At 40.3% G+C, this 24,830-nt stretch overlaps 2 protein-coding genes across 3 annotated transcripts in view; both read right to left on the reverse strand.

The window, feature by feature from the left end:
- Positions 1-966: 966 nt before the first annotated feature.
- cacng5b (calcium channel, voltage-dependent, gamma subunit 5b) lies at positions 967-3,422 on the reverse strand (the record flags this gene model as incomplete). The annotated part of the gene is given in 4 exon segments (XM_080857097.1): positions 967-1,075; positions 1,077-1,222; positions 1,594-1,739; positions 3,344-3,422. Coding segments are annotated over 4 exon segments (480 nt in total).
- Positions 3,423-17,689: 14,267 nt separating this feature from the next.
- The window catches only part of prkcab (protein kinase C, alpha, b), a gene marked incomplete at both ends in the record, with an annotated part of 156,448 nt that continues 149,307 nt past the window's right edge, over positions 17,690-24,830 (reverse strand). For both annotated transcript variants that reach the window (XM_080856437.1, XM_080856436.1), the window contains 2 exons: positions 17,690-17,857; positions 18,621-18,761. In XM_080856437.1, the coding sequence (XP_080712563.1) occupies positions 17,690-17,857; positions 18,621-18,761 (309 nt within the window). The remainder of the gene's footprint in view (positions 17,858-18,620; positions 18,762-24,830) is intronic.

The following is a 24,830-nucleotide window of genomic DNA, read 5'->3' on the forward strand; positions in this document are numbered from 1 at the left end:
GATGACAGCAAATATGATTTGTACAGCACCATTCATGCACAAACACACATTATGGTGCTTCACAAAGACAAACAAAAGTGTGAAAGTGCTTAAATATAGATATATAAGAGACAACAGAAGACTAAAAAGGAAAGCAAATCCAAAAGGTACTAGACAGAGCTAGACACATGAGGATTATAAGACAGAATTAAATGAATACAAATCAAAAAAAGAAACAGTATTAAAAAAATTAAATAACATTTGGGAGGTATTTAAAAAAAGAAATAGTACTGGCTAGCAGCAGTGGGTCCCCTTGAAGTCATTAAATCATGTTGTAAAATAGATGTCCCTTTGAGACAGCAGCTGCACCTCAGCGGTCTGAAGCAACAGCTCTGCTAACCCCTGAAGAGTTTTACCATGGTGTTCTGTAAACAGCATTTATAGAAGTGATTTCCTTAGGGATTCAGATCAGGCCATCTCCCAAATGAATTTACCCTCCGCTCTTATGAGCTCAATGACTGATGATTTTAAGTTATGGCTCTTGGCTGCCGCCTGTAGGATTTGGTCGGTACCGCAGCTAACCATTCTACACTTGCTTACTTAGCCTCTGTAATTTTTCCAGAGGTAGAAGCGTTTACAACACAGCTGCTTTGATACATTATTAAACAATGCCCGACCGAACAAACACCACCTCCACTTATAGCTCAGCAAACTCCCTCAACCTCATTTACGAGACAGATAGAACCTCTGAAAGCACTGAACATGACCGGGAAAAAGAAAGAAAGACAGACAGACATAAACAGAGAGACCCTCTCCTCTATTAGGAATACAAATAGGTGCCTCTCAACTCATCCATTACCTTATCCATCTGTTCATCTCTGTCCTATTTTTTCTGTGCACTCACTTCATTTTCCCAGCTCCACCTTCTCCAGTCTCAAACCTCTCACCCTTCTGGTCTCGGGTGGGGCCGTGAGGTGGAGAGTGCCCTCAGCACGGGGAGGAGGTGACATGCTCGTACTCGGGGCACTTGAGCAGGGCCGGGTAGCTGGCGCTCATCTGGAGCGAGGCCTCGCTGGACAGGTCTGAGGGGCTGTGGCCGCGCCCACGCCTCCGGGGGCAGGAACTGGCCCGAGTGGTCGGAGCAGTCGCTCAGCCACGGCCGGTAGAAGCTTGGGTGAGGGCGGTACAGCTCCTCTGCCGTGTAGCGCTTCATGAAGAGGTAGACGGACATCACCCTTGCACTCTGGAGGACACAGAGAAAGAGGGAAAGAGATAGAAGAGAGAGACACGGAGAAAGAGAGAGAGACACACACACACACACACACACACACACACACACACACAGCGACACAGAGAAAGAAGAAAACAAAATTGGGACAAATAATGATCAAATGATTTAAGTGTCTTGAAATGCACGTAAAAGCTCATGACCTGTTCTGTTGGGAGCTTTTGTATTGTACCATAGTCGGTATAGAATGGTAAGACATGTTTGCTCTTTTACACTGTGACATTTGACGTCTGTCTGTGACAGGGTTTAATGCTACATGACGGCCGAGTCTTAGCCAGGGCCCAGCCTCAGGACAACAGACAGGTGAGGTGCTCAGTGAGACTCACCTCAGTGAAGAGGAAGGAGATGGCAGCGAAGGCAAACGACCAGCCGTACTTGTAGCTGAGATAGGCCTCACTGCTCCTGGTCCTGTTCATCATCTCATCATTAATACTGGAGAAGTACAGAACCAGACCCACAACCAGGGACAGGCCTTTAAACGCAGGGGAGAGGAACAAACACCAAAGGAGAGTTAAGTGTGGAATGACTAGGTAGAGAGAAAGAGAAAAAGAGAGAAGGTGTGGATGGGAACCTGAGAGGATGAAGAATATTCCGTAGCGAACGCTAGGATGGTGCCGTGCGGCCTGATATGGCCGACGTTGTTGAGCACGAAGCCGATGACCATAAAGAAGAGGCTGACCAGGGGAAAAGGCGTGGCTGAGCGTATCATATCTGAACAGGAACAAACAGAAAACCAATCAATCATTACTCTGAAAGCTGCCATTGATGCGTAATACTACAAGGCATTACTTTGCTGTCATTCTTGCTTACGAACACTATCGGCTCATCCACTCATGAATACTGCCAGCCCCACTATAGAAACGTCAAACCCATCAATATAGCGATGCCATCACTGCCATGGCATCAGATAGAAAACTCAGCTCAACAAAACATCTAGACTCTTGTTTGCTCTAGTTTGGCCCCGTCCCATTCATCTTCCCTTCACCCTACCACTTCATCTAAGTGAACTTCACTGCGGAGGGCCCCTTCACAACGGAGTGAGAAGTGTTAAGGGATTTAAATCTTTACCTGAGAAATGGGACACCACTCGATCACATATCCAGCTCCACTGTAGGCTACGTTTCACCAAAACGCAATGCAAACAGTGTTCCTATGTTTGCGAATTTGAACACACGTCAGGTTTTCAGGTTCTGAGGTTTTGGCAAACATATATATACCCACATGTCATAAAATAGCGTTTTTTTTACACCCTAACGTTAACGTTACTCGGCTACTCTCAGCAGCATAGACAGACGTTCATTTGTGAAAATAGCGATCTTTTTCTAACAATCATATTCTACTCAACTGTAAGGAATATTATTCTGCATAATGATCGGCTAAATATCCCGATGTGTTTCACATTTTTTAATAGTTATTTGCGAAGATATCCATAGATTTGTAAACTTCTTTTTCTGCACTGGCAGCCATCTTTCTTAAATTTTTTGGAGTCCGTTGGTAACCAAGGGGATCGCAAGGCATCCTGGGAAATGTAATCTTTCCCTTCAATCGAAGTCCGGTTCTGATCACACTCCGTTTGAAGGGGTCGTTTGAAGGGTTGAACAACACTTCCCCTTCGGTCCAAAAGAATTGGGACACCCTACCCCTTCACGCGAACGCGCAAACGAAGTGGAAGGGTGAAGTGCTAGGGTGAAGTGGAAGTAATGGGACAGGGCCTTTATATTCCAATATTTTAAACAACATTTCAAAAAATATTTTCTTTTTAAATCACATAATTGAACTCAAATGTAGTTTGAGTTAAAGCTTGCATTTCTTAGAAAGAGAGCAGTCTTGCTGGTTTTTCTGCTTCTGAACTGTAACATATCTTCAGTAATGGAGTGCATGGCTACACAACTGTTACCCCTATAACTACTTCCACCAGTTTCCAATAATCCTGAAGACGGCCTAGATTCATAGGTATGCCTGCCACACCAGCAGAGGGCAGCAGAGACAGACATTACCATCACACAGCGCTTCCCAACCCAGCGTGGAGTATATGAGCCGCCCGCACCAGGCAAGAAGAGAGAGGGAGGGACTCACTGAGGACGCTGCCGGTGGACTCCGTCTTGAGCTGCACATTCATGGGCATGACATACTCACTGGTGAAGCAGCGAACCATCTCCAGTGTTGCCAACTTTTCTGTGAGGAAAGTAGCTGTAAGCGCTCTGAAAAGTCGCCAGAAGTCGCTAGATGACGTAATCAACTAATTTGCATAATATGTAAATAAGCTGCGGATGCGCAGAATATGCAATTCTGACGGGGTAACACTAATATTTTTCCCGCGAATACAAAGTTCTAATATGTTGCTGTTATTTCGTCAGACTGCGCTATGTGAGTGGAGAGGAGACCATGACAGCCCTCGCTGTTCTCAGCTCTCGTGAGATCAGTTGTAACATGAACTGCAGAACAGGATATGTGAGATGCTTTTTTAGTGCTTTGTCACACAAAAATCCACCAAATGACAAAAAAAAAAGTCGCTAGATTTGTCGCTAGTCGCTTTTTGCTAAAAAAAGCCGCCAAGGGGGTCTGAAAAGTCGCCAGACATAATAATAATAATAATAATAATTCATTTTATTTGTTATGCACTCTTCTTTCTAGGCAGAATCTCAGAGTGCAAAAGGACAAAAGGACAGTTTAAGAAAATATATACATTTTTTAAAAAGTAGGAAATGCCTTTATGAATAAAAAGGTTTTTAGGCCAGTCTTAAAACAGTCTAGTGTCTGTGTTGCCCTTAAGTGGTCCGGGAGGCTGTTCCACAGTCGAGGGGCTGCAGCGGCGAAGGCCCGGTCGCCCATGGTGCGTAGCCTGGTGTTTGGGATCTGCAGGGACAGACTGTTATTGGATCTGAGGGGGCGGGTTGATGTTTGGGGGGTGATGAGTTCTTGCAGGTAAGGGGGGGCATGACCATTTATGCATTGGTGGGTGAGTAGGAGGACTTTGTAGTCAATGCGGGATGAGACAGGGAGCCAGTGCAGTGAATGTAAAATGGGGGTTATGTGGTTGTATTTCCTGACTCTCATCAGGATCCTGAGAGACAGGACATAGAGACAAAGTCGCTAAGTTGGCAACACTGCCCATCTCCTGACCTGAGGGAGAGCAAGGAGACACGTGTGTCACACTGGAATTGGACAGAAGAGTCTGATTGGTCAGGAGAGAACACACGTTAGGCTGAGTAAAACACTCTCTGCCTTCTTACGCTACACACTATCTGTGATCAATTCAAAAGTAGACATAGGCTTATCGTCCGCCACCAAGTGTACGTGTCTAAGAAGTTGAAAAACTATGGGCTTAGATTTGTCTCAAAAATAACTGCAAATGCACAAAGGGTGATCTACAAATATGCCTTGAGTTGCACACGTGTTTTGCAATCCACAAATACAAATTTCCGATTTGTAACTAGGCATGCTTTCAGATAGCAACATCAGCACATTAGTTTAACTGGCTACCGTAATAACTGGAGGTTGAGTCTGCTAGCAACTTTTCCCCCCATTCAATATCAAAATTGGGCCTACATGTTTGCAAATGTTTGAGTCCGTTGCTAACGTTAGGCTGATTGATTGAAAGTAACACAAAGGTGGCTGAAATAAAACAAAAACTTTAAAACTACAGACTAGCAACAGACACCATCCATAAATGTAATCACAAACATACCCATCCAACTGACGAGTCCATGCCGTTACTGCTAAGCAGCCATCTTCTTTCTTTGTCGGTCTTAAGTGGAGGTACACAACAACAGTGAACAACAGCACCATCTGCTGGATGGTGCTTGTGAATCACGAGCTCACGAGTTTGTGGATGTGTGTGGATTTGCGGAAAGAAAATACGAACGTGTGATTGTTGATCCACAAATGCTGATTCACGATTTACAAACAGAATTTTCAGTTTCACAAATGGCTTTTTTTTACAAACAGAATTTTCAGTTTCACAAATGGCTTTTTGTTTTACAAATGTAAAATGATATATTTACAAATACACATATATTTGTAAAAACCAATACACAAGTTACAAATCGGAAATTTGTATTTGTGGATTGCAAAACAGGTGTGCAACTCAAGGCATATTTGTAGATCCCCCTTTGTGCATTAGCAGTTATTTTTGAGTCAAATCTAAGCCCATAAAAAACAGCATAATGGAAAATATTTCCACTCAATCCTATATAATAATAATAATGATACGCTCCTTTAGCTGAAGTAGGACCATAACATGTTGTTCGTGTTCATGTTTTCACCCAGTTTGTTAACGTTATTTTTTTACCTGCACATTGTCAAATAGCGATTTACATTGTCAGTAGTAGGACAAACAGCAATGATATGATCAGCATGTTGCCTGAAAGTCTTGGCCAATTTGGAATGTGAGATCCAGTGTGTGTGCCAGAACACACTCACTGTGGTTACATGGATTCGAATAACTGGCTTACTCGGATTTAAATAGAATTATCCATTTCATGTAACTACAAATATTCAAATTTTTGAGCTCCGACTACACTCCGATTGACACCCCGAGATAACTCGATCGAATTTGGTTGTTAATGCATGTAACGTGAATCAGACTATCACCTGGAGTTTACGTCTTTGCCCATAGACATATAACCATGCATCATGTACGTCTATCGCTGCTAAACACTCACTGTTCTTGTGCTCCCACATCTCATTCACTTTGAAATACTGAAACGAAATCTAAATGATCAAGACCATGCACCATTTTCTTTGCCCTCATGTGCTGCATATCAGAAATGGCCAACAGAAAAGCTAATTATTCTGACGGCTCCTATTACCATGGAAACAATAAACAAAGCTATTTTTATTATCTAAATAGCAACTGCATATCAGAAATGGCTAACAGAAAAGTTTTGTCTCAACCAGAGACATGTACAGTGCCACTTGAAAGTATGTGAACCCCTTGAGCACTTAAAAGTTTTCTGTTGTTTTACCATGAATTTTCATTTTTTTCATCACCAATTTTCCATAGATGAAATGTCAGGTTTATGTTTATCATTTGCATGTACTTGTTTCGAGGGAATTGTTTGAGTAGCCAAAAAACTACATGAAACATGGAATTAGTGTATTTTCGAAAGTAAGTGAACCCCCAGCTGCATTGGTAAAGTCAAGCAGGTAACAGATTTGGTGAAACATATTTGGGTGCTTAATTAGTCAATTAAGCAAACCAATCAACTGAGACATCCTTAGGAAAAGGGTTGGGCAACACAGATTAAAAGAGAGAGGAAACCAACCAAACTACTGTAGTGCCAAGGTGTACCCACGCAGATCAACAATGACGATTGTAGACCCATGTACATTTACCCCACATGCTGCCAGAGAGGTCCGAAACTCTTTAGAGGTGATGTGTGGGTTGACTTTTACCTGATTTATTCTCTTTCTGGTGCTTCTTGGTGATGGTCTTGATGGGCGTCCACTTCTAGGCAGAGATGCGTTCATGTTGAATGTCCTCCATTTCTAAATTATTTTTCTTGGATGGATGGATGGAGCTGGAATCTTTTGGAGATGGTCTAATAGCTTTCCCAAGACTGATTGGCTGTCAGTACCTTCTTCCTGATGTTCTCGGATATCTTGTTTCCTCTCGGCATTGTTGATCTGCGTACACCTTGGCACTACAGTAGTTTGGTTGGTTTCCTCTCTCTTTTAATCTGTGTTGCCCAACCCTTTTCCTAAGGATGTCTCAGTTGATTGATTTGCTTAATTGACTTACAAGTCACTCTGTCAAGTGAGACTTCACGTCCATATCTATCAACAAGGCATGCATGAGGAAACTTTTACCTGGAGTTGTGAGCTGCTGTGCGTATATCCGTTCGCACGGTGGTCAAGTAAATATCTGCTCTGCTTAGCTGTCTGGAGAAGAGAGTATGAGTACAATGTGCGGTCTGCGGGCACGCCAGTTGTGCTGTCGCTGTGTTCGGTAGAATTCCACAGAGACGCAGAAGTGAATTGTATCAGGTTAGGTCCCTGTCGGCTGCTGTGCGGTTAGGGCTGAACTAAAATAATAATTTTTGTGTCATTCCAGCGCAGAACGTGCCTCAGTGTGCTACTCAGGTGGATTTTTAGCCTGTAGGCTACTAGTCTAGTTCAGACTAAAATAAGTAGGCCTAATGCAGCATTCCTGAACGATTTTGTCTGTTTAAACTAATATTTTCAGTGAATGAGAATGGGGCGTAGGTTAGCATAGGGGACTAGTCACAAACAAAGTTTGGGAAAGAGTAAAGACACAATTGTCCCACCAATATTTAGTTAATTGTAATTGTCTGTTAGAAAAAAACATATATGCAAACTTTATATTTGCCAACTCATTCGTATTATTATCTATAGCTACTATGTTCGTCGAACGTCGATCATAAGAGTGAAAAATATCTGTCCAAGTTTACCAATGCGCCCTCAAGCCTGCGAGACAAGATGCTGTCAATTAATTGGCTGAAGATCGAGGCTCACTTTCTCAGCACTACTAAAAGCTACTAAATACGCCAGGAAGTAATAAAGCCTCATATTTCGTTTGGTCTCAGCATTGATATTTTTGACCCTTTTGAGCTTTTTGGATAGGAAAATGCCACCAAAAAAGAAAAGAGACATCCGAAGTGTTTTCATCATCCAGAGAGTAAGTCTGTAGATCAATAAGTCGTTGTTAGTTAGCTAGTAGGCTTACTACCCACAGAGTGCAAACCTGTTAGGCTAATATCGCCAACCATTTTACAATGGAAACATGTTTTGAAAGTTGTTAGTGTAGAGAATGTAACTTTTGCTTGTATTAAACCTATCCCTAGCGTCTGCAATCTTTCGACCAGTGTGTTAGCAGCAGCTGGTCTTGTTGAAGCCAGAAGGATAACGCAAACCTGCCCACATAATCGGACCATGTTAGTTTAGCCTAGTACCAGCATGCTAGCAACTCAAAAGTGATATTAACTGGTGATAAGTAGGCCTATATGATCCCTTGGATGGTTATTAGGCTATCTCTGTTACCTGACCAATGTCAGCAGTCAACTTATCATGGTTAGTGTCTGTATTAAATTGATTAATTACTGTGCAGGAAAAACAGCAGCCTGAAGCTACAGATGTAGGGTAAACGTACCTATTAAGCCCACCAAATCTGCTTTTCAGACATTAATAATATTTATTATATGGCAACGACAGTACGAGCATTCTGATTGGCTAATGGGTAGTCATGCCACCCGCGTATTGACGTTCTAGCCGGTCTGCGGTCTGATAAGTATTGTTATTGCACACCCCATCAATGTTAAAAATGAGTGATACCATGTACCAAGTACTAAACATTACATCCTTAAAAATTAGCGATATATCAACAGCCATGAGAATGTATTGATAGAATCAGGACTCCTATTATGAAATTATCTGAGAACAGAAAACCAGTTGAATGTCGTGGTAACATGACAGTTGAAGAATAAACACTCAAGAATTCGCGAACATTTTGATATCACACTTAGTACAGGTCAGTACAATTCAGAAGCAACGAAAATGTGTTATTGAAAATGATGATAAAGACTTGACTACTATAGTTTGAAAACCTTGTGTTTAACTGTAAATTGAAGCCATTTAAGCTGAGCCCTGTTGTCCGTTTTCTATTGATCATTGTAACTTGAAGTTAGCAAGTCATTGTTTGCTAGGCAAACCTGAAACACTGTGTCGTGAGAAGACTTGAGAGCTGGACAAAACGACATGTTTTACAATTACCATTTATTTTCAAAAATGAAAAGAGCTTAAATGCCATATAATAAACAACTTACTAACCTCGACCGTTCGGTCATGCAGGTATATCAGACTTCGCCCCGCCGCATCGACCGAGCGATACGTTACGGCCTCTGTCTGATATTTACCTGCATGACCTCACTCTCGGCCAGTAAGTAGTTAATACCGCCCAAATTTAAGTGAGAACATTTTAGTTAAAATGATAGTCTAATGTCTCATTTGAAGTGTCAATAATTAATTTATACCAATTTTCAATGTTTATATTGTTTAATTTGTCAAAATATGTCAAAAGTCTGGCATGGGCTTAATTGGTACTTTATGGGTACTTAATGCTCCTTTCCTCTGGCCTGCAAATGGCATTTGAAATAGGGGTGATTATGCGTGATCAGCCTTTTCGACAGAAAAAGCTAAACTTACAACATGTCTTCTTTGGAATGTAGCCAAAAAACTATTCATGAACAAAATCTAAATTAGAATGGAAATTTATCTTCAATACTTCATCTTTCAATATGTGTTGCCATTTTGTCTGTATCTCTATCCTACATTGTACTGTTGGCATTTACAACTGGCCAAAATTTCTGGTCCAGACAGCTGGTTGAAATTGCAGTTGTTTTTATAGATATCTGAAGACATAATGACTGAAAGAAAACCAGTTTCCTGGTTCACTAGTAATATTCTAAGGTTAACAAATGAGTCAATTTCAGTATTTACATTTAAACAAACAACTTTAATTCATTTTTAAGAAACAATTAAAACCATTGTGGAGTAACAGGTAAAATCATCAGAGAGGGAGAAAAAGTAGTGGGTCAACTTCAAAACAGTTCATTACAAATCATTACACTACAGTTCATTAGTCATAACAATCAATATCCATTTAAAAAACAACATATTGTATACAACAGTCATAACATCTTGAACATCTTGAAACACACACACACACCCACACACACACACCAACTACAGCTTGTTGGCTATGACATACTCTTGAACGAGATTAAGAAGGTCCGTCCGGGTAAAGCCCCAACCCCATTGGCAAAGGACCTGAAGGCATGGAGAATAACAAAGCATTAGACCTGGACACACACCTCTGGATTTGGCCAAATCACATTTTTCCTGACCTAACTGTTTCATGTTGTCTTGTTATTAGCCTTTCAGTCACTATAACCCTACCTGAAGGCACTCTGAAATCTCCTGCTCTACTCCTGGACCCAGGTAGATCTCCTGTCCCTGTTGTGCATCAACTGAGCTGTCCCTTCACTCTTTGCCTCAACGACTTCCTGTCGACTCCATAAGTTCTTGCCAGAACTGAGAGGTTTTTCATTGTTCCCTCCCTGTAAAGACGGCATGCTTCTGCCATGCATAGGCATGAGCTGTACCTTTTCTGCGTTTCAGTCATCTCATCTGAAAAGTGTTTGAAAATTAGCTAATGGTAGGATAGAATATAGGCCTATCCAGAATTAATTGACCTATGCAATATCACTGATAGTTAAATTTGGGTATTTCATTATATAAATTATGAAGCTGATTAATTAGGTGAGGTCAAAGTTAGGCAAGAAAATGGTTCAAAAGTCAAAAGGGAGAAAATCTCCATTGAAACACAGCCAAGTGGCCTTAATGGGAGCAGGTGGGCTTAAAGGGAACATCAGTGAATATCTGGTTAAAAGTCAGAATATTTTATTCTACACACATGACATTAAAGAAACAACTACATGCCATAAATCTATATATGCTGCACTAACATAACATGAAATTAGCTAAACTAATTTACATCCACTGTAAATGGTGTGATTTTTTTGCTAGTGTTCCCTTTAAGCCCACTTGGTAAAAATGTTGAATAAATAAAGATAAATACACACATATATTATCAATTTGATAGTATAATAATATATTCTGCATATAAAAAAGTAAACTATAAATGCTTATCATGCTTTATGTCATTGCAATGAACAATGCTATGCAGCAACTGTATTGATGCAGCATGTGAGCGGTTTGCTAGTATGCTAATATGCATATTTTCACTTAAATATACAGTATATATATGTCTAATTCTAGTAAAATTCTAACATATGTTTTATTTAAAGCACTATTCTCTTAATTTTTGATAGCAAATGAGTACTTACCAAAAGAAGGAGCAGAAATACGTCAGAAATGTTCTTTTTTCAGAGCATCAAAATACATGAAGTTTTTTTTGTGTCTTCTCCTGGGAGCAGCAGGCACATGTCACACATGTGCTTCGATAACTCAAGATTGACAAATCTGACTGGCTTACAATAAAAAGTATAGTTTATGTAACAAGCAGCTTCATTGGAAGAACCATGAACCAGCAAAAACCATTTTTTTTTTAAAATTTGACTCAGAAGTCACGAGTGGGCTTATATGGTACATGGGCTTAATAGGTAAATTTACCCTAGAGTAGGGTGATTATGCATCAGGGGTTCAGGTGAGACGTTGAATTGTCCATTTTTGGTAAAGATTGCATTAAATTGCAGTTTTTAAAGGGATTATTAGACAATTTTACCCATGAATGTTAGCATTTACACTGGCTTTTTTGAGAATAAATGTTATACAGTAGGTAGTAAAAAGGTGCTATAAATTGGGATGCCCAAATGTATGCATCATATGATTAATTAATACATTATTTCCTTGTTCCAAAATCCAGTACAGGTGATAGGCCTTGTACAGCTCCATTAAACCTGAACCAACTACCTACATACTATAAAACATTAATTTCAGAAAAAAACAAGTGCATTGCATTGCATTCTCATGAGGTAATTTAGTTTGAAATGCATTCAGTAAACTCAGGAATCCAGTGCAGTGGTAGTGCAGGTTGAGGAAGCAGCAGCTGGACCATTAGGGCTTCAGGGGAGTTCTTACTCATGTTTGGGAGATCCGAAAAAGGATGTCAATACTTACAAAACATTTTGATAACGTATTTTATCCATTTATTTAATTATTTATTTTAGGAGCAGAATACTGTTTTGTATTTAAACTAAGGTTTTAATATTCTTAAAATGTTTAAATTAGTTCAAAGTTCCACAAGTTATTACACAAATAATTAATAATCCTTTTTTTATATATATATGGGGGGGGGGGGGGGGGCAGTGTCACTCACCAATGCTGAGACCAAACCTTGGAGAATGCCCACCTTCCAACTCGTTCCTTTCATTCCCTTGGCTTTAAAAAAAAATGTTTTTGCCTCATTCGACTTAAAGATAAAGTCGGGGATTCGGTTTTGCGATAGTTGTGCTCAACAGCAAATCAAGTTACATCCCTCCCTTCCATGCTCCACCGTGTTAATCAAAGCCAGGACGCAAAAACTTATTTGAAGGCAAATACTGAACTGAAATACTGCTAGAGGACTGTGAAGAGCAATTTGCTGAATTTGACATAAACTGTACGTGATTACAATTGCAGACCACACCTCCTTTGACCAGCTCTGAGTCTCATTGTGTGTTCGTGGTAGCTAGGAAACCATGCAGCCAACAATTTTTTCTGCTGAATTTTGGTCAACGATGTACTTTGTCTTCTCCAATCCACCTGAACCAGCATGATAGTAGCCCCACATAGCTGATACAGCATGGAAGGTGTTGGGAAAAGGTTCCTGTTTGTGAAAAAATACTCAACCCACATGAAATATTCAATCCATTGTTTTTGTAGTGCAATACATGATGCTGACAGAAAGATCATATCTCAGCAACTCTTTGATGACATAAAACTTGGTTTATGGACTCAAGATCCCCTCCTGAGGTGGTGCAAAAATGTTGCATCATTTGACTTTGTGGCGTCTAATAAGCAAAGACTTTGTAAAAAAGTTCCTGTTTGAAGAAAAAGAATCAACCCACATGAAATATTCCAGAATATTTTCAATGCTATGAACAATATTTTGCTTCTAAAATATACAAAAATACACAATGAAAATTACTACTTTTTTTGCATCAAAAAGCCCAGTAAATGTTTTCTGGCTAACATTTGATCTGTGTTAACATGGTTATGAACCACACACATGTACATATATACAGTAAATATATATTGTTCTGTTTAAAAATATATATATTTTCCAATACTTCCTAGTTTCACTTCTTGCTCATTCTCTCAGTATGCAACATGTAATATTTAAAGACTTAGTTTATGTGAAGTCATACATCATCTTAATAGGGTATGACACCAACAAATTATTCACTATGAGCTTTTTCAATGACCACAAGAGCTCAGAGTATTTTTAAATACATTTATTCATACACAGTATCTTCACACCACAATAAACAAAGAAAACGCATACTGTAGCAGGATCCTGGCAAAAAGAATAGGAGGGGAGTTAAAAGAAGAGAAACGTAATTCCAGAAAACACTCCAAGGATTCTACCTCAAAAAAGAAGAAGAGGTTAATAGACGATTATCTGAGCAAAAGCCGATCCCTTTGTTTTCCCGCTCCATATCCACAGGCCGTCTGGGTTTCTGAAGTTGAAATGAAATCTTGAGCTGAGGGGCTAGGTGTGTGCCTGACACACGGAGCAGTTGGGGCTAGTGCACATATATAGACAACCCTGTTTACAAATTAATCTATTCTGGACTTTCAGTTGATTGTGTGAGAGAGCCTCAGTTGTGATAAAACAAGCAGTCTGGATGATTCTCAATATGAGACAAGGTTCAAGAGAGGTTGTCTCTGTCAATGCGGTTCACGGAACTAAAACTAGTCGAGGGGATTTGCTTGTGCAGGTTATGGTTTGGTACTTGAAAAGACGGTTATTCTCAAACGTGGTGTAACATACGCTGACAGAATGACGTAAAAATTGACGAATACTGAGGATTTGAGCTTTTATCAGATATGATTGAGTTCACCAGTTAGAGCACCTGATAATATCTGGGTAGACAAGATTTGGCACATGTGGAGAGAGGATTGTGGTAAAGTATCTTCTATACCACTTTAAAGGGCAAACGAATGACCAGAGTGGCTTTTAGGTGTAGCTACTGGTTATGGAATAGTCACTCTTTTAACACATTAGCATCAGTATGGAGGAGAATATGTGCCCATTAGCAGGTTTTGGCACTGAGTGAAGGGATGAGAATACAGTGACGTATGTGGTGTTACTTACTGCAGAAGTGGATCTGAGCATTTTGGCTGAATTCAATAAAAGCATGTTTTGTTCACTGTCCACTGTAAGTATGGCTTGCAGTGCAGTAGCTACGTTTCATGATGGAATTCAGGTTTAAACAAGCTTTCGTCAGCAGGCTAAAAGCAATGCACACAAGCAGCTAAGTGCTTCAAAGCCTAGATGTTATAATCACTTTTTAGACACCAACATGCCTGACTAAATCCTTTTCAAATTCATGAAAAACAGAACACAGTATAACTGAGAGAGAGAAACAGAGATAAATTAAGAGAGACAGACAGAGAGAGAGAGAGAGAGAGTGAGAGAGTGAGAGAGCAAGCAGACATTAGAGTAAGGGGGGTAAGGCAGGACTGGCGTCTTACTTGGCTAGTCGTATGAAATCTGAAATCCATGCTGACATACCTAGGGTCTTTGGAACATGCTAACATCTTGTTTTTTTCCCGCATGCTTGTTTTGCCTAACCTTACATGCATGAAGCAAAAGCCCAAAACCAAAGAAAAAACTTGATAAAGCAGGACATGTTGAGCCACTTCAAAGCAGGGATCTAGGCAGGCACACATTCAATCAGCCCACACATCACAGTCAGTCTTTAGATACTGCTTATCCTACTATATCATAAATTAAAAGACAAACAATTAGCCGATAAATATGTGATATGTGAATACATATTACAAGGTTTTCTGATACCAAAACTATCAAAGATTTAGCCAAACAATCTCCTTTTATATATATAATCTAAACATGTAGAAATCTTTCACCATCTAAGTTAATAAAAGCACATTCAATTCTTGGTATAAAATCTGCAACTTAGTTTTTTGAAACTGCCCGTTTGATATTTACAAAAAATAAAGATCAATGATTGTGTATCTTTAACAAACACATTTGTTGTCAAAAACAAAACAAAACAACAAAGGAAAAAACCTCACAGAGCAAGACATGGAAAGATGAAAATGAGCTTACTCCAAAAAAAGAAAAATGCAAAATAATCATGTATCAAGACCTACAAAAACCCACAGGAAAAAAAAAGAAAATCACAAACAACAAACAAAAATCATATTTCTTGTAGTACATAATGTCCCGATCTCAGAGTGGCATTGGATACGAGCCAGATAGCGCCCTTCTAGAGAGTAATCTACTGAGTATTGTACAGTCGGAAGAAGCAAGCGCTAGGGGATTGACACGGCGCTGCAGACTGCACCACAGCCCCCTAATACACTAAACCTCCATTTGCACCCTCCAGACTACGGGATACCGGGGGGCCAACTGCCGTTCTGCTGCGCTGGCGTGAGGAGGCACTGACAGCATCATGCGGCTCATGAGCATATTCCCCATCTCATCATGTGCTTCATATAATATGCTTCCTGGTTAGGGAGAAGTGCTTTTCAATAACCCACGCTTTAAAAATAAAATAAAAATACTTCTGCAAAGTGGTGCAAAGTGTGTTCATAATTAAAATACGTTTGGGCAGTGGCCGCTCCCCTCCCGTAAGAACGATAAAAGGAGTATATCTCGCCATACCACTGATTTTAGTTTCACTCATAGCTTATCTTCTGCAACTTCAGATCTGTTATACATTATTTTTTACGTCGAAGCTCATAAAGTTGATGTCTTATGATCATGCCATTTCCCCCTCTGTTGCGACCAACGTCACTATATGCCTTGTTTGCTCTGTCTCTTACATCAGTCCTAGAAGAATGCATTTGAGTCTCCAGTCGTGACATAAAATGCTGCAGTCCATTCGTAGAGGCGATGAGAGGAGTGCATCAGAAAGGGTCTCCTCATGCTCAACAACTCAGAGTCCAGAAGAGGGGATATCCACACAAGAGTAGCTAAGTAGGAACTTGCTAAATGCATAAGGAGATACTAAGATAGAAAACAGTTTGGATGCAGGTATTGTCTCATTTTGGCACTCCCGAAACAAAACATCACAATTATTTTATACATATATTTTTGTCAGTTTTTACAAATATAGATATATTTGTAGATATAATATATTTGAATACCGTTGCTGTGATAGAAATGGCAGTAAGGTAGGAGGGGAAGGGGGGTGAGGACCGGACCTATAAAATATTTTAGAGTCAGCATGCTTCACAGAGGGAGAAGAGAAGAGAAGAGAAGGTGGAGTTGCACGTCGGATAAAGGCAAAGTGTGGATGGAAGAGAGTATCACATCGTCTACTGTTCCTTCTCTAACACACAGTAAGTGACTGCAGCAATCACCTCACAGTCAAACATACACTGAGCTGGTTGTAAATCGGAGAGCTATGGCCTAGCTAACATTGGGCTTCGGGAGAGCTGGGGCCACAGGCTGAGCGTCCCAGGTCTGTTGTGCCAGAGACATTAGAAGTTAGGAGACACGTCACTGAGGGGAAAAATGAACGAGGGAGTCAATAACACCAAAGATGGCGGAACTGTAACAGAAAGTCCTGCCCTGTATTATAAAGAGCCAATCAGATTGTCGGAAAAGGCATAACTGATGTTTCGCCTCACCTGAATGTCTGTTTATGTCCACCGTTGCTATAGTCACTGCGCAGTGAAATAGATAGGAGTCTGATCTTGTGTGTTTATGTCCACCATTGCTATAGTCACTGTGCAGTGAAATAGATAGGAGCCTGATCTTGTTTATGTCCACCGTTGCCATAGTAACTGCGCAGTGAAATAGATAGGAGCCTGATCTTGTGTGTTTATGTCCTCCGTTGCTATAGTAACCGTGCAGTGAAATAGATAGGAGCCTTATCTTGTGTGTTTATGTCATTCGTGGCGATAGCAGTCACTGTGCAGTGAAATAGATAGGAGCCTGATCTTGTTTATGTTCACCGTTGCCATAGTAACTGCACAGTGAAATAGATAGGAGTCTGATCTTGTGTGTTTATGTCCTCGGTTGCTATAGTAACTGCGCAGTGAAATAGATAGGAGTCTGATCGTGTGTGTTTATGTCCCCTGTTGCTATAGTAACCGTGCAGTGAAATAGATAGGAGCCTGATCTTGTGTGTTTATGTCATCCGTGGCGATAGCAGTCACTGTGCAGTAAAATAGATAGGAGCCTGATCTTGTTTATGTCCACCGTTGCCATAGTAACTGCACAGTGAAATACTGTAGATAGGAGTCTGATCTTGTGTGTTTATGTCCTCGGTTGCTATAGTAACTGCGCAGTGAAATAGATAGGAGTCTGATCTTGTGTGTTTATGTCCTCCGTTGCTATAGTAACTGCGCAGTGAAATAGGTAGTAGTCTGATCTTGTTCGCCCTATAGTAGCTGCCCTGATGCGTTGCCTAGATGGCCGCCGAGTGGCGAGACTTGCCAATAAGGACTTTGATAATTCCACAATCTAGCCCCTGTACCAAATACTACTGTAAATACATTTATGAATGGGGACCTTGCTATTGGTAATAGTGTAAGAGAAAATTCATACTAATTTATCGGATAAGCTTTTGAATTTTGGGGATGAATAATTATTTTATGGTGCCATCTTTAAGGATTTTTTTTGCCTGCAGCAATTTGAATTTGCGTGTCTCAAAACGCTGAAAAGCTCCAGTCTCTCCCTTGGCTCCTGGCGTGTGTGGCCCCTCATACGACGCTGCTGTGCAGGGACGGGTGGATGAACTGTGGGTTAATGTAGGAGAAGCCAGCGAACTCGCTCTGGTCGATGTTGGCGAGTACAAGCTGGTCAGGCGGAGTCAGCACAGGCTGCGTGCGCGTGAAGAACTTGTCGAAGTTTTCTGCCCCTTTGCCACACTGAACAGAAAAAGACAGAAAAGGGCACAAACATCAGATAGAGCATCTCTACTCTACTGGCCCTTGCAGTGAATGGAGTCTGTCACAGTGGACATGATTGTTTTTCTCTCCTATCTGGGGGCTATTTTTAGACGCTTCCTTTGAAAGGCTTAAGTGATGTGGCAATGGGAACACTGTGGAGACCCCTTTAGGAAGAAGGACCAGGAGACAAAGTGAGAGAGAAAGAGAGAGAGATAGAGAGGGAGGGAGAGAGAGAGAGAGAGAGAGAGAGAGAGGGAGAGAGACAGAGAAACTGCTGCTGCTGAGATAAATCAGATTGATGAAAAGCCTTTCCCCTTCCATTCATGCTTTAAAATAGCTGCCATAGACCCACCCCATCCTCAGTGTTCTCTGTGGTGAGAGTGGGGCCTCAGGCCCTGGCCTCTGGAGGGCCCACGCATTCAGACAGAGGCCCCGACCTCTCTGAGTGAGGGATGACTTATGACAGCTAGTCTGCACTACATCTTGAAACAGATTTGAAGCTACCTTCCTTTAATAGACCTAGTAGACATTTTGGGGCATAAGAAAGAGAGGCTAGAGAAGGCCACAGAAACGCACCCAGAGAGGGAACAGGATGTATAGAGAAGAGAGAGAGAGAGAGAGAGAGAGAGAGAGAGATAGAGAGAGGGAGAGAGAGAGAGAGAGAGAGGGAGAGAGAGAGAGACAGAGAGAGAGAGATAGAAATCCAGACAGGTGGAGAGAGAGCGACTGAGAGCACCCTCACCACTTTGGGCTTGAAGGGGGGCTGGATCTCCCGGTTGTTGAGCCGGTCCCAGTCGATGCGGCGGAAGAAGGCCTGTTCCTTGATGTCCCTCTCCCCCTCCGGCCCACAGCCCAGACGCTTGGACGGGTGCTTGGTCATCAGCTGACAAAAGACAGAAAGGTTATTGAGTTTAGAGAACTTTTTTTTAATAATGATTTGTATTTGGTAAGAAGAGAAAATATGAAAGGGTACTAAGAATTACAATAATCACAAATCATTTAAGGAAGCATCCAGTTTACAACCAAACCCATCATTTTCAGCTATCTTCTAATAATTCATGCTTCCCTTATTATACTACATAGGTTGCCCCATCTATCCCCACCCCTTCAGTTCAACCTCATCAATCCAATCCAATCCAATCCAATCCACTTTATTTATATAGCACAGTTTAAACAAACACATGGGTTTCCAAAGTGCTGCACACAGAAAAAGAGATAAAATAAGTAAAACACATGACCCACCCAACACTTCTACATCACATCAACACGCCATCTAGTGTCCAAAGGCCAAATAAAAAAGGTGCGTTTTTACCAAGGTTTTAAAAAGACACAGGGATGTAGTTTGTCTAATATGGAGTGGCAAAGTGTTCCACAATTTTGGGGCTGCTACCGCAAAGGCACGTTCTCCTCTGTGTTTTTGCCTGGTACGGGGTGTGGCCAGAAACAGCTGGTCAGCTGACCTAAGCGAACGGCTAGGAGTGTAGGGTTTGAGCAGCTCGGAGAGGTATGGTGGGGCAAGGCCATTTAAGGCTTTAAACGCAAATAAAAGTATTTTAAAATGAATCCTAAAACGTACAGGTAGCCAGTGCAATGAAGTCAGAATAGGTGTAATGTGGTCGTACTTTCTAGTGTTAGTCAAGAGACGAGCTGCGGCATTTTGAACTAATTGTAGGCCTCCCCAACCCACTCACCCCCTCTCAGACCTTCCCCTCACCCTCACCCTCACCCCCCCCCCCCCCCCTCCCTCAGCCCACAACCCTTAATACATAGCACACTCATCCAAAATTTAAATAAATACATACATACATACAAAAATCAAATGGGTTCTAATGTCTATTGCTTGGGTAGCGTTAACTACAGTAGAGGGCATTATACTGTAGATAGAGTTCCATTGGCTGTAAAATAGTTTTTTTTATTTTGGTCCTCTGACATCGCTTTTTCAATGCTCAAATAGTAAGGCTTTCCATTTTTCTAATGCAGGTGCCTCTTTATTCTTCCAGTTTTTCAGAACAGAAAAGTATCTGCCAACAGGTTGGGTATCTCCCTCTATATCTTGAAAAATGCATGTTTTAGGAGTAAATATTACTTTTTTATCTATACTAGTGCAGTGCCCGTAGGAATTCTGTAATGTTAGCAGACGTAGGTGTAGCTGTTGGGTAGTGTAATAGCAAGACATATTTGCACTCCACATAGGTACAGGTTACACTGAAGTATTATTGTGATGCATGTTTCCTTTTCATGTTTATTTGCGCGTATTTCGTGGACTCCATAGCAACAGATGGGAAAGCAATGAACAATCTGAAAGCCTCCGAGGCTAATCAATATTATCTACCATTTGTAGCGTTGTAGTACTCCACTCTTGCGTTGTGATTTGATTGGCACCCAGCCGTTTATTCATACACTCTGACAGGTTTAATGAACACAGAGCAAAGGCGATCACACACAGTATCTTCGGAATGACAGCCTCTCCCAGCCAGGGTAAATGCAGACTGAGGTTTATAGTATTGCAATAATGAGAAAACAAAGTCGGACGAATTATAACAGATACATCGGGACACTAATACATCGGAAAACCTCTCTCATTGCGTCAATAGATGCATGCCATGAACACATGGTCACTGGTCTAGGCTAACCGGCACGTCGCTAAAATTCATGCGTTTTGCATATGCCATGAATAAGTGCTGTAATCACAGCTACATTTCAACCATGCTTATGAAATGAGTTTGCCAAGTTGTAAGTCAAGTAAGTGCAGAAATGTACTGTAAAAATACGCTATACTAATAAACAATATGAATATTTTGATGGATTACTATTCCCTGTCTGTTAGATGACTGTACAACTCTAGACATTACTTTGAAACTTAATATAAAGAAGCTTATATACAGGGTACCCCCAGGATTTTTCATCTCAAATTTAAGACTTTTTAAGACCTTTTCAAGACCACTTTAGATGAAATTTAAGACCAACATCGCACCTTTCCTGATATGCATAATTTTATGAAAAAAAAAAAAAAAATGTAATCATAAGACAACCATTTAAAACAATAACTATGAGGGGTGGACGTGTGAGTGTGTGTTTGTGTACATGTGTGTGTGTGCATGCGTGTCTGGATACGTCTGTGGGTGAACCTGTGTGCGGTTGTAATACAACAGATCCTACAGCCTTTGGAGCTCTGCGCTTTTGGCAGCAATCTGTTCATCCAGTATGATGAGTTCAGCCAACTTATTATAGCGGGAGCTTTTCCATTAAAGTTGCTGTGTTTTTGAGGTGTTTGTTGCAATTTAATTGCGGAAGCAAGTGGAAGTTGTGATAGAGTTGCGAATGTCCCTCTTTGTAATTATAATTGAGTTATTTGTTAAAAATAAGTTATTAATAAACAAACATTCATTAAATAACAAAACCATTGAGAAATGGTCCTCTAAAATAATAACCTCACCAACATGCCAAATAAAAGATGTAGCAAAAATGTAGCAAAATAGGCTGTTGAATGTATATTACTTGTGTTGTTGTTATGGAAACAAACACCGTTTAGTATTGGACTTTTACTTTGACATCATTCAAATGTTCCTCTCGTGGAAATGGCAACAGCTGTTATCAAGAAACATAGTTATGCGATGTAATGCTAAACACGTAGTGAGAACAGTACATAGCAACAACGAAGTGCACCTGTTGGTATTACAAAAGGACCACCAGTAAGACTGAATAAAGTGTTATGAATATCTCAGTCTTCACATATAATGGGGAAAAAACTGCCTGTGTCACTGATCTGACGTCCTGTCATGCATGCCTTTCTGCCGTTTTCAATCGGTTTTGCTATCCTTGTTAATTTATTTTATCTGTATAGGGGTTTATGTTGTTCAATCTCATATATGAATTTAAAGTTGTCCAATTTCAACTAACCCATTCTTCAACACTATGCTACGTTATCTTCAAACAGAAAGTAAGTTAAAATCTCAATTGCAACAGCTTTCGAGGGTTTGGGAAATAATCGCTGCTGATTTGATGTTTGGTGGAGTCAATCCAGAATTAGTGTTGATGAAATTATAATCAAGTCACCCAAACTGCCGTGAAAAAAACGGGAGTCGCTGAAACTGTTGTTGCATCCCTGTACAACAGTGTGTTCTTAAATGTTAGACGTTTCAATTTCTTTAATCACCCAAAAGCCCCGCTCCACTGTTGCCTGTGATAGCAGACGCTTATTAACTAGCATTACCCTGTCCCTGACAGGGCAGTGTCCTAGCTGTCTAGCTAGCTAGCGCAGCTAGTGAATAGTTAACGTTAGCTAGTTTTATCCTATATCGTGTCAGCATCTCAGCCAATTCAGAGTCATACAGGTTGCCTTGAATTTTGGATGCGACGTTTGGGTGTACTAAGATTCGTTGTCACAACGAACAATAAACAAATGTGGACTTGATGAACGAAATTTAAGACCTGTTGACGAAATTTAAGACCGGTTGACAAAATATAATACCTTTTCAAGGCCTTAAATTATCAATACTAAATTTAAGACTTTTTCAAGTTTTTAAGACCTCGCGGGTACCCTGTATATAAACGAATAGATAAAATCAATCACTGTCTTAAGATGACCTGAGCAAAAGTCTGTATCTGTTCACCAAGAAGAATTTGAATGCGGACCTCATAACGTATCCAACCCTATTCTGAACTTTGAGTGAAGGCAGGATAGTTTTACAGTTTTTTACAATTGCTAAAACACTAAAACCCACTGGCTGAACAAAATTCTCAGTTGCCTGAACTCATGAAGCTAATTGGGGAGTCTGTTGTCAATACCTTAAACTATTTCTCATGGTAAAACACAATTTGCAGGTCTCACTTAGACTTTTCAGCAAAACTCTAAACACATTCTCAGTCTTAAAACACATTCTGCACTCTAATTCACATGTCATCCATACTGGTAAACACAAGTGGCAACAATCAAATACAAATAGAGAACAAATGTCATTGATTGAACACAACCACTCAAAATTGATTTAACTTGTATCAAATGATGTGACACAACCAATATGAGCCAGTTTAGGGAGCAAACAGGTTGTTGAAGGTGGGAAGGAGAAAGTCTGAGAATGAATAGAAGAAACAATGTGAGGGGAGGAGGACAAGTAAACACCACGTTGACTCCTTTGATTTGTGTCCCTTTTACTGTGGTAGTGTATATTGTAGTAGGCCTACAGTGCATTGTAGGCTGTATAAGGACAATACGTAAACAAGTTGTATGGCCCTGAACATTGTGCTTTCTATTTGGTCCAGTAACAGTACTGATTGCTCAATAGATTTTGACTGGCTGCAGGTTCATATCAACAAAGAACAAGAGTGAGTTGTGAGTAGTGAGATGCAGGGTACAGTACTATAGGGGTACAAGAAGGAGAAAGAACCAACACACATTAGATCAAAGCAAAGTAGTAATTTCTGATACATTTGTATAGCTACTATGAGAGAACATGTTTTCATTCATCAAAAGTCAATGATAGATAAATATGAAATTTGTTTTGAGGTAAACAAAAAAAAATGTACTTCTCCCTGAGAACTATATGTTTTGAACAGTGTGTTTTGTATTTTTTGGTGTATTGTTTATTGACTGCTTGAAAGTGTATATCATTTTGAACACTTTGTTTATGATTTGACAGCAGTGTTTGATTTTGAGCACAGGTAAAACTGTTTTGAGGCGAAAGTTTCATTTTGCAAGAGGATTCCGAGATTTTTTAAATAGTGCCTGAAGATGAGGTTTTGTGTTTAGAGTTTAGAGAAAATGAGTGACTGTTTCAAGAATGTGTTTTAGCAATTGTAAAAAACTGTAATACCGCTAATACTGTTTGTGACGTCATTTGTGACGTCATTTCGGTGCTACGGGAAACGATAACCCCATTAGTCCCTACGGGAAACGGTAAAATACAAATATCTCGAAAACTATAAATTCAAAAATCTTCAAAATCAAGGATGCACAGGTTTATGACATGCGTAAGCTACATGTGAAATCTCATAACTAACGGAACTACCGTCAGTGAGGAACGCTCTAGACAGACACACAGAGTTCCTGGATTTATAGATAGACTAGTGCAGTGCCCGTAGGGGGTAACATCTATGACGACGACTGTTCTATGACTATGACATCATTCACAAAAAAGTGTCCCGATGTATCTGTTGTAATTCGTTTGTACTTTGTTTTCTCATTATTGCAATAGTGCAGTGCCCGTAGGAATTATGCATTCTGTAGTGTTAGCAGAATAGGTGTAGGCTAGCTGTTGTTCAGTGCAGAACTGGGAGGATAACATGATGACGTGGCCCGACATAACTTACAGCGAGAATTGCGCGTATTTCGTGGACTCCATAGCAACAGATGGGAAAGCAATGTACAATCTGAAAGCCTCCGAGGCTTATCAATATAAGCTACCATTTGTAGCGGCCACTCTTGCGTTGTGATTTTGATTGGCACCCAGCCGTTAATTCATACACTCTGACAGGTTTAGCCTAATGAACACAGAGCAAAGGCGATCACACACAGTATCTTCGGAATGACAGCCTCTCCCAGCCAGGGTAAATGCAGACTGAGGTTTATAATATTGCAATAATGAAAAAACAAAGTCTACACACGAATTACAACAGATAGGCTACATCGGGACACATCTGAAAACCTCTCATTGCGTCAGTAGATGCATGAACGCATGGTCACTGGTCTAGGCTTACCATCAACATTGAATAGAAAGCTAACTCTTATACAAATACATCAAACTACAATATACTACTTAACATGGTAATGAGAGTTGGTTACATGCGAGGCCCATACGCATCAACTTTGAAACTTAATATAAAGAAGCTTAAAAATAAACGAAACGAAATCAATCACTGTCTTTCGATTATAAAGAAGCTTAAAAATAAACGAATAGATAAAATCAATCACTGTTTTAAGATTACCTGAGCAAAAGTCTGTATCTGTTCACCA

The sequence above is a fragment of the Sprattus sprattus genome (genome assembly GCF_963457725.1).
Source record: "Sprattus sprattus genome assembly, chromosome: 18".
In the NCBI taxonomy this organism is placed as follows: Eukaryota; Metazoa; Chordata; class Actinopteri; order Clupeiformes; family Clupeidae; genus Sprattus; species Sprattus sprattus.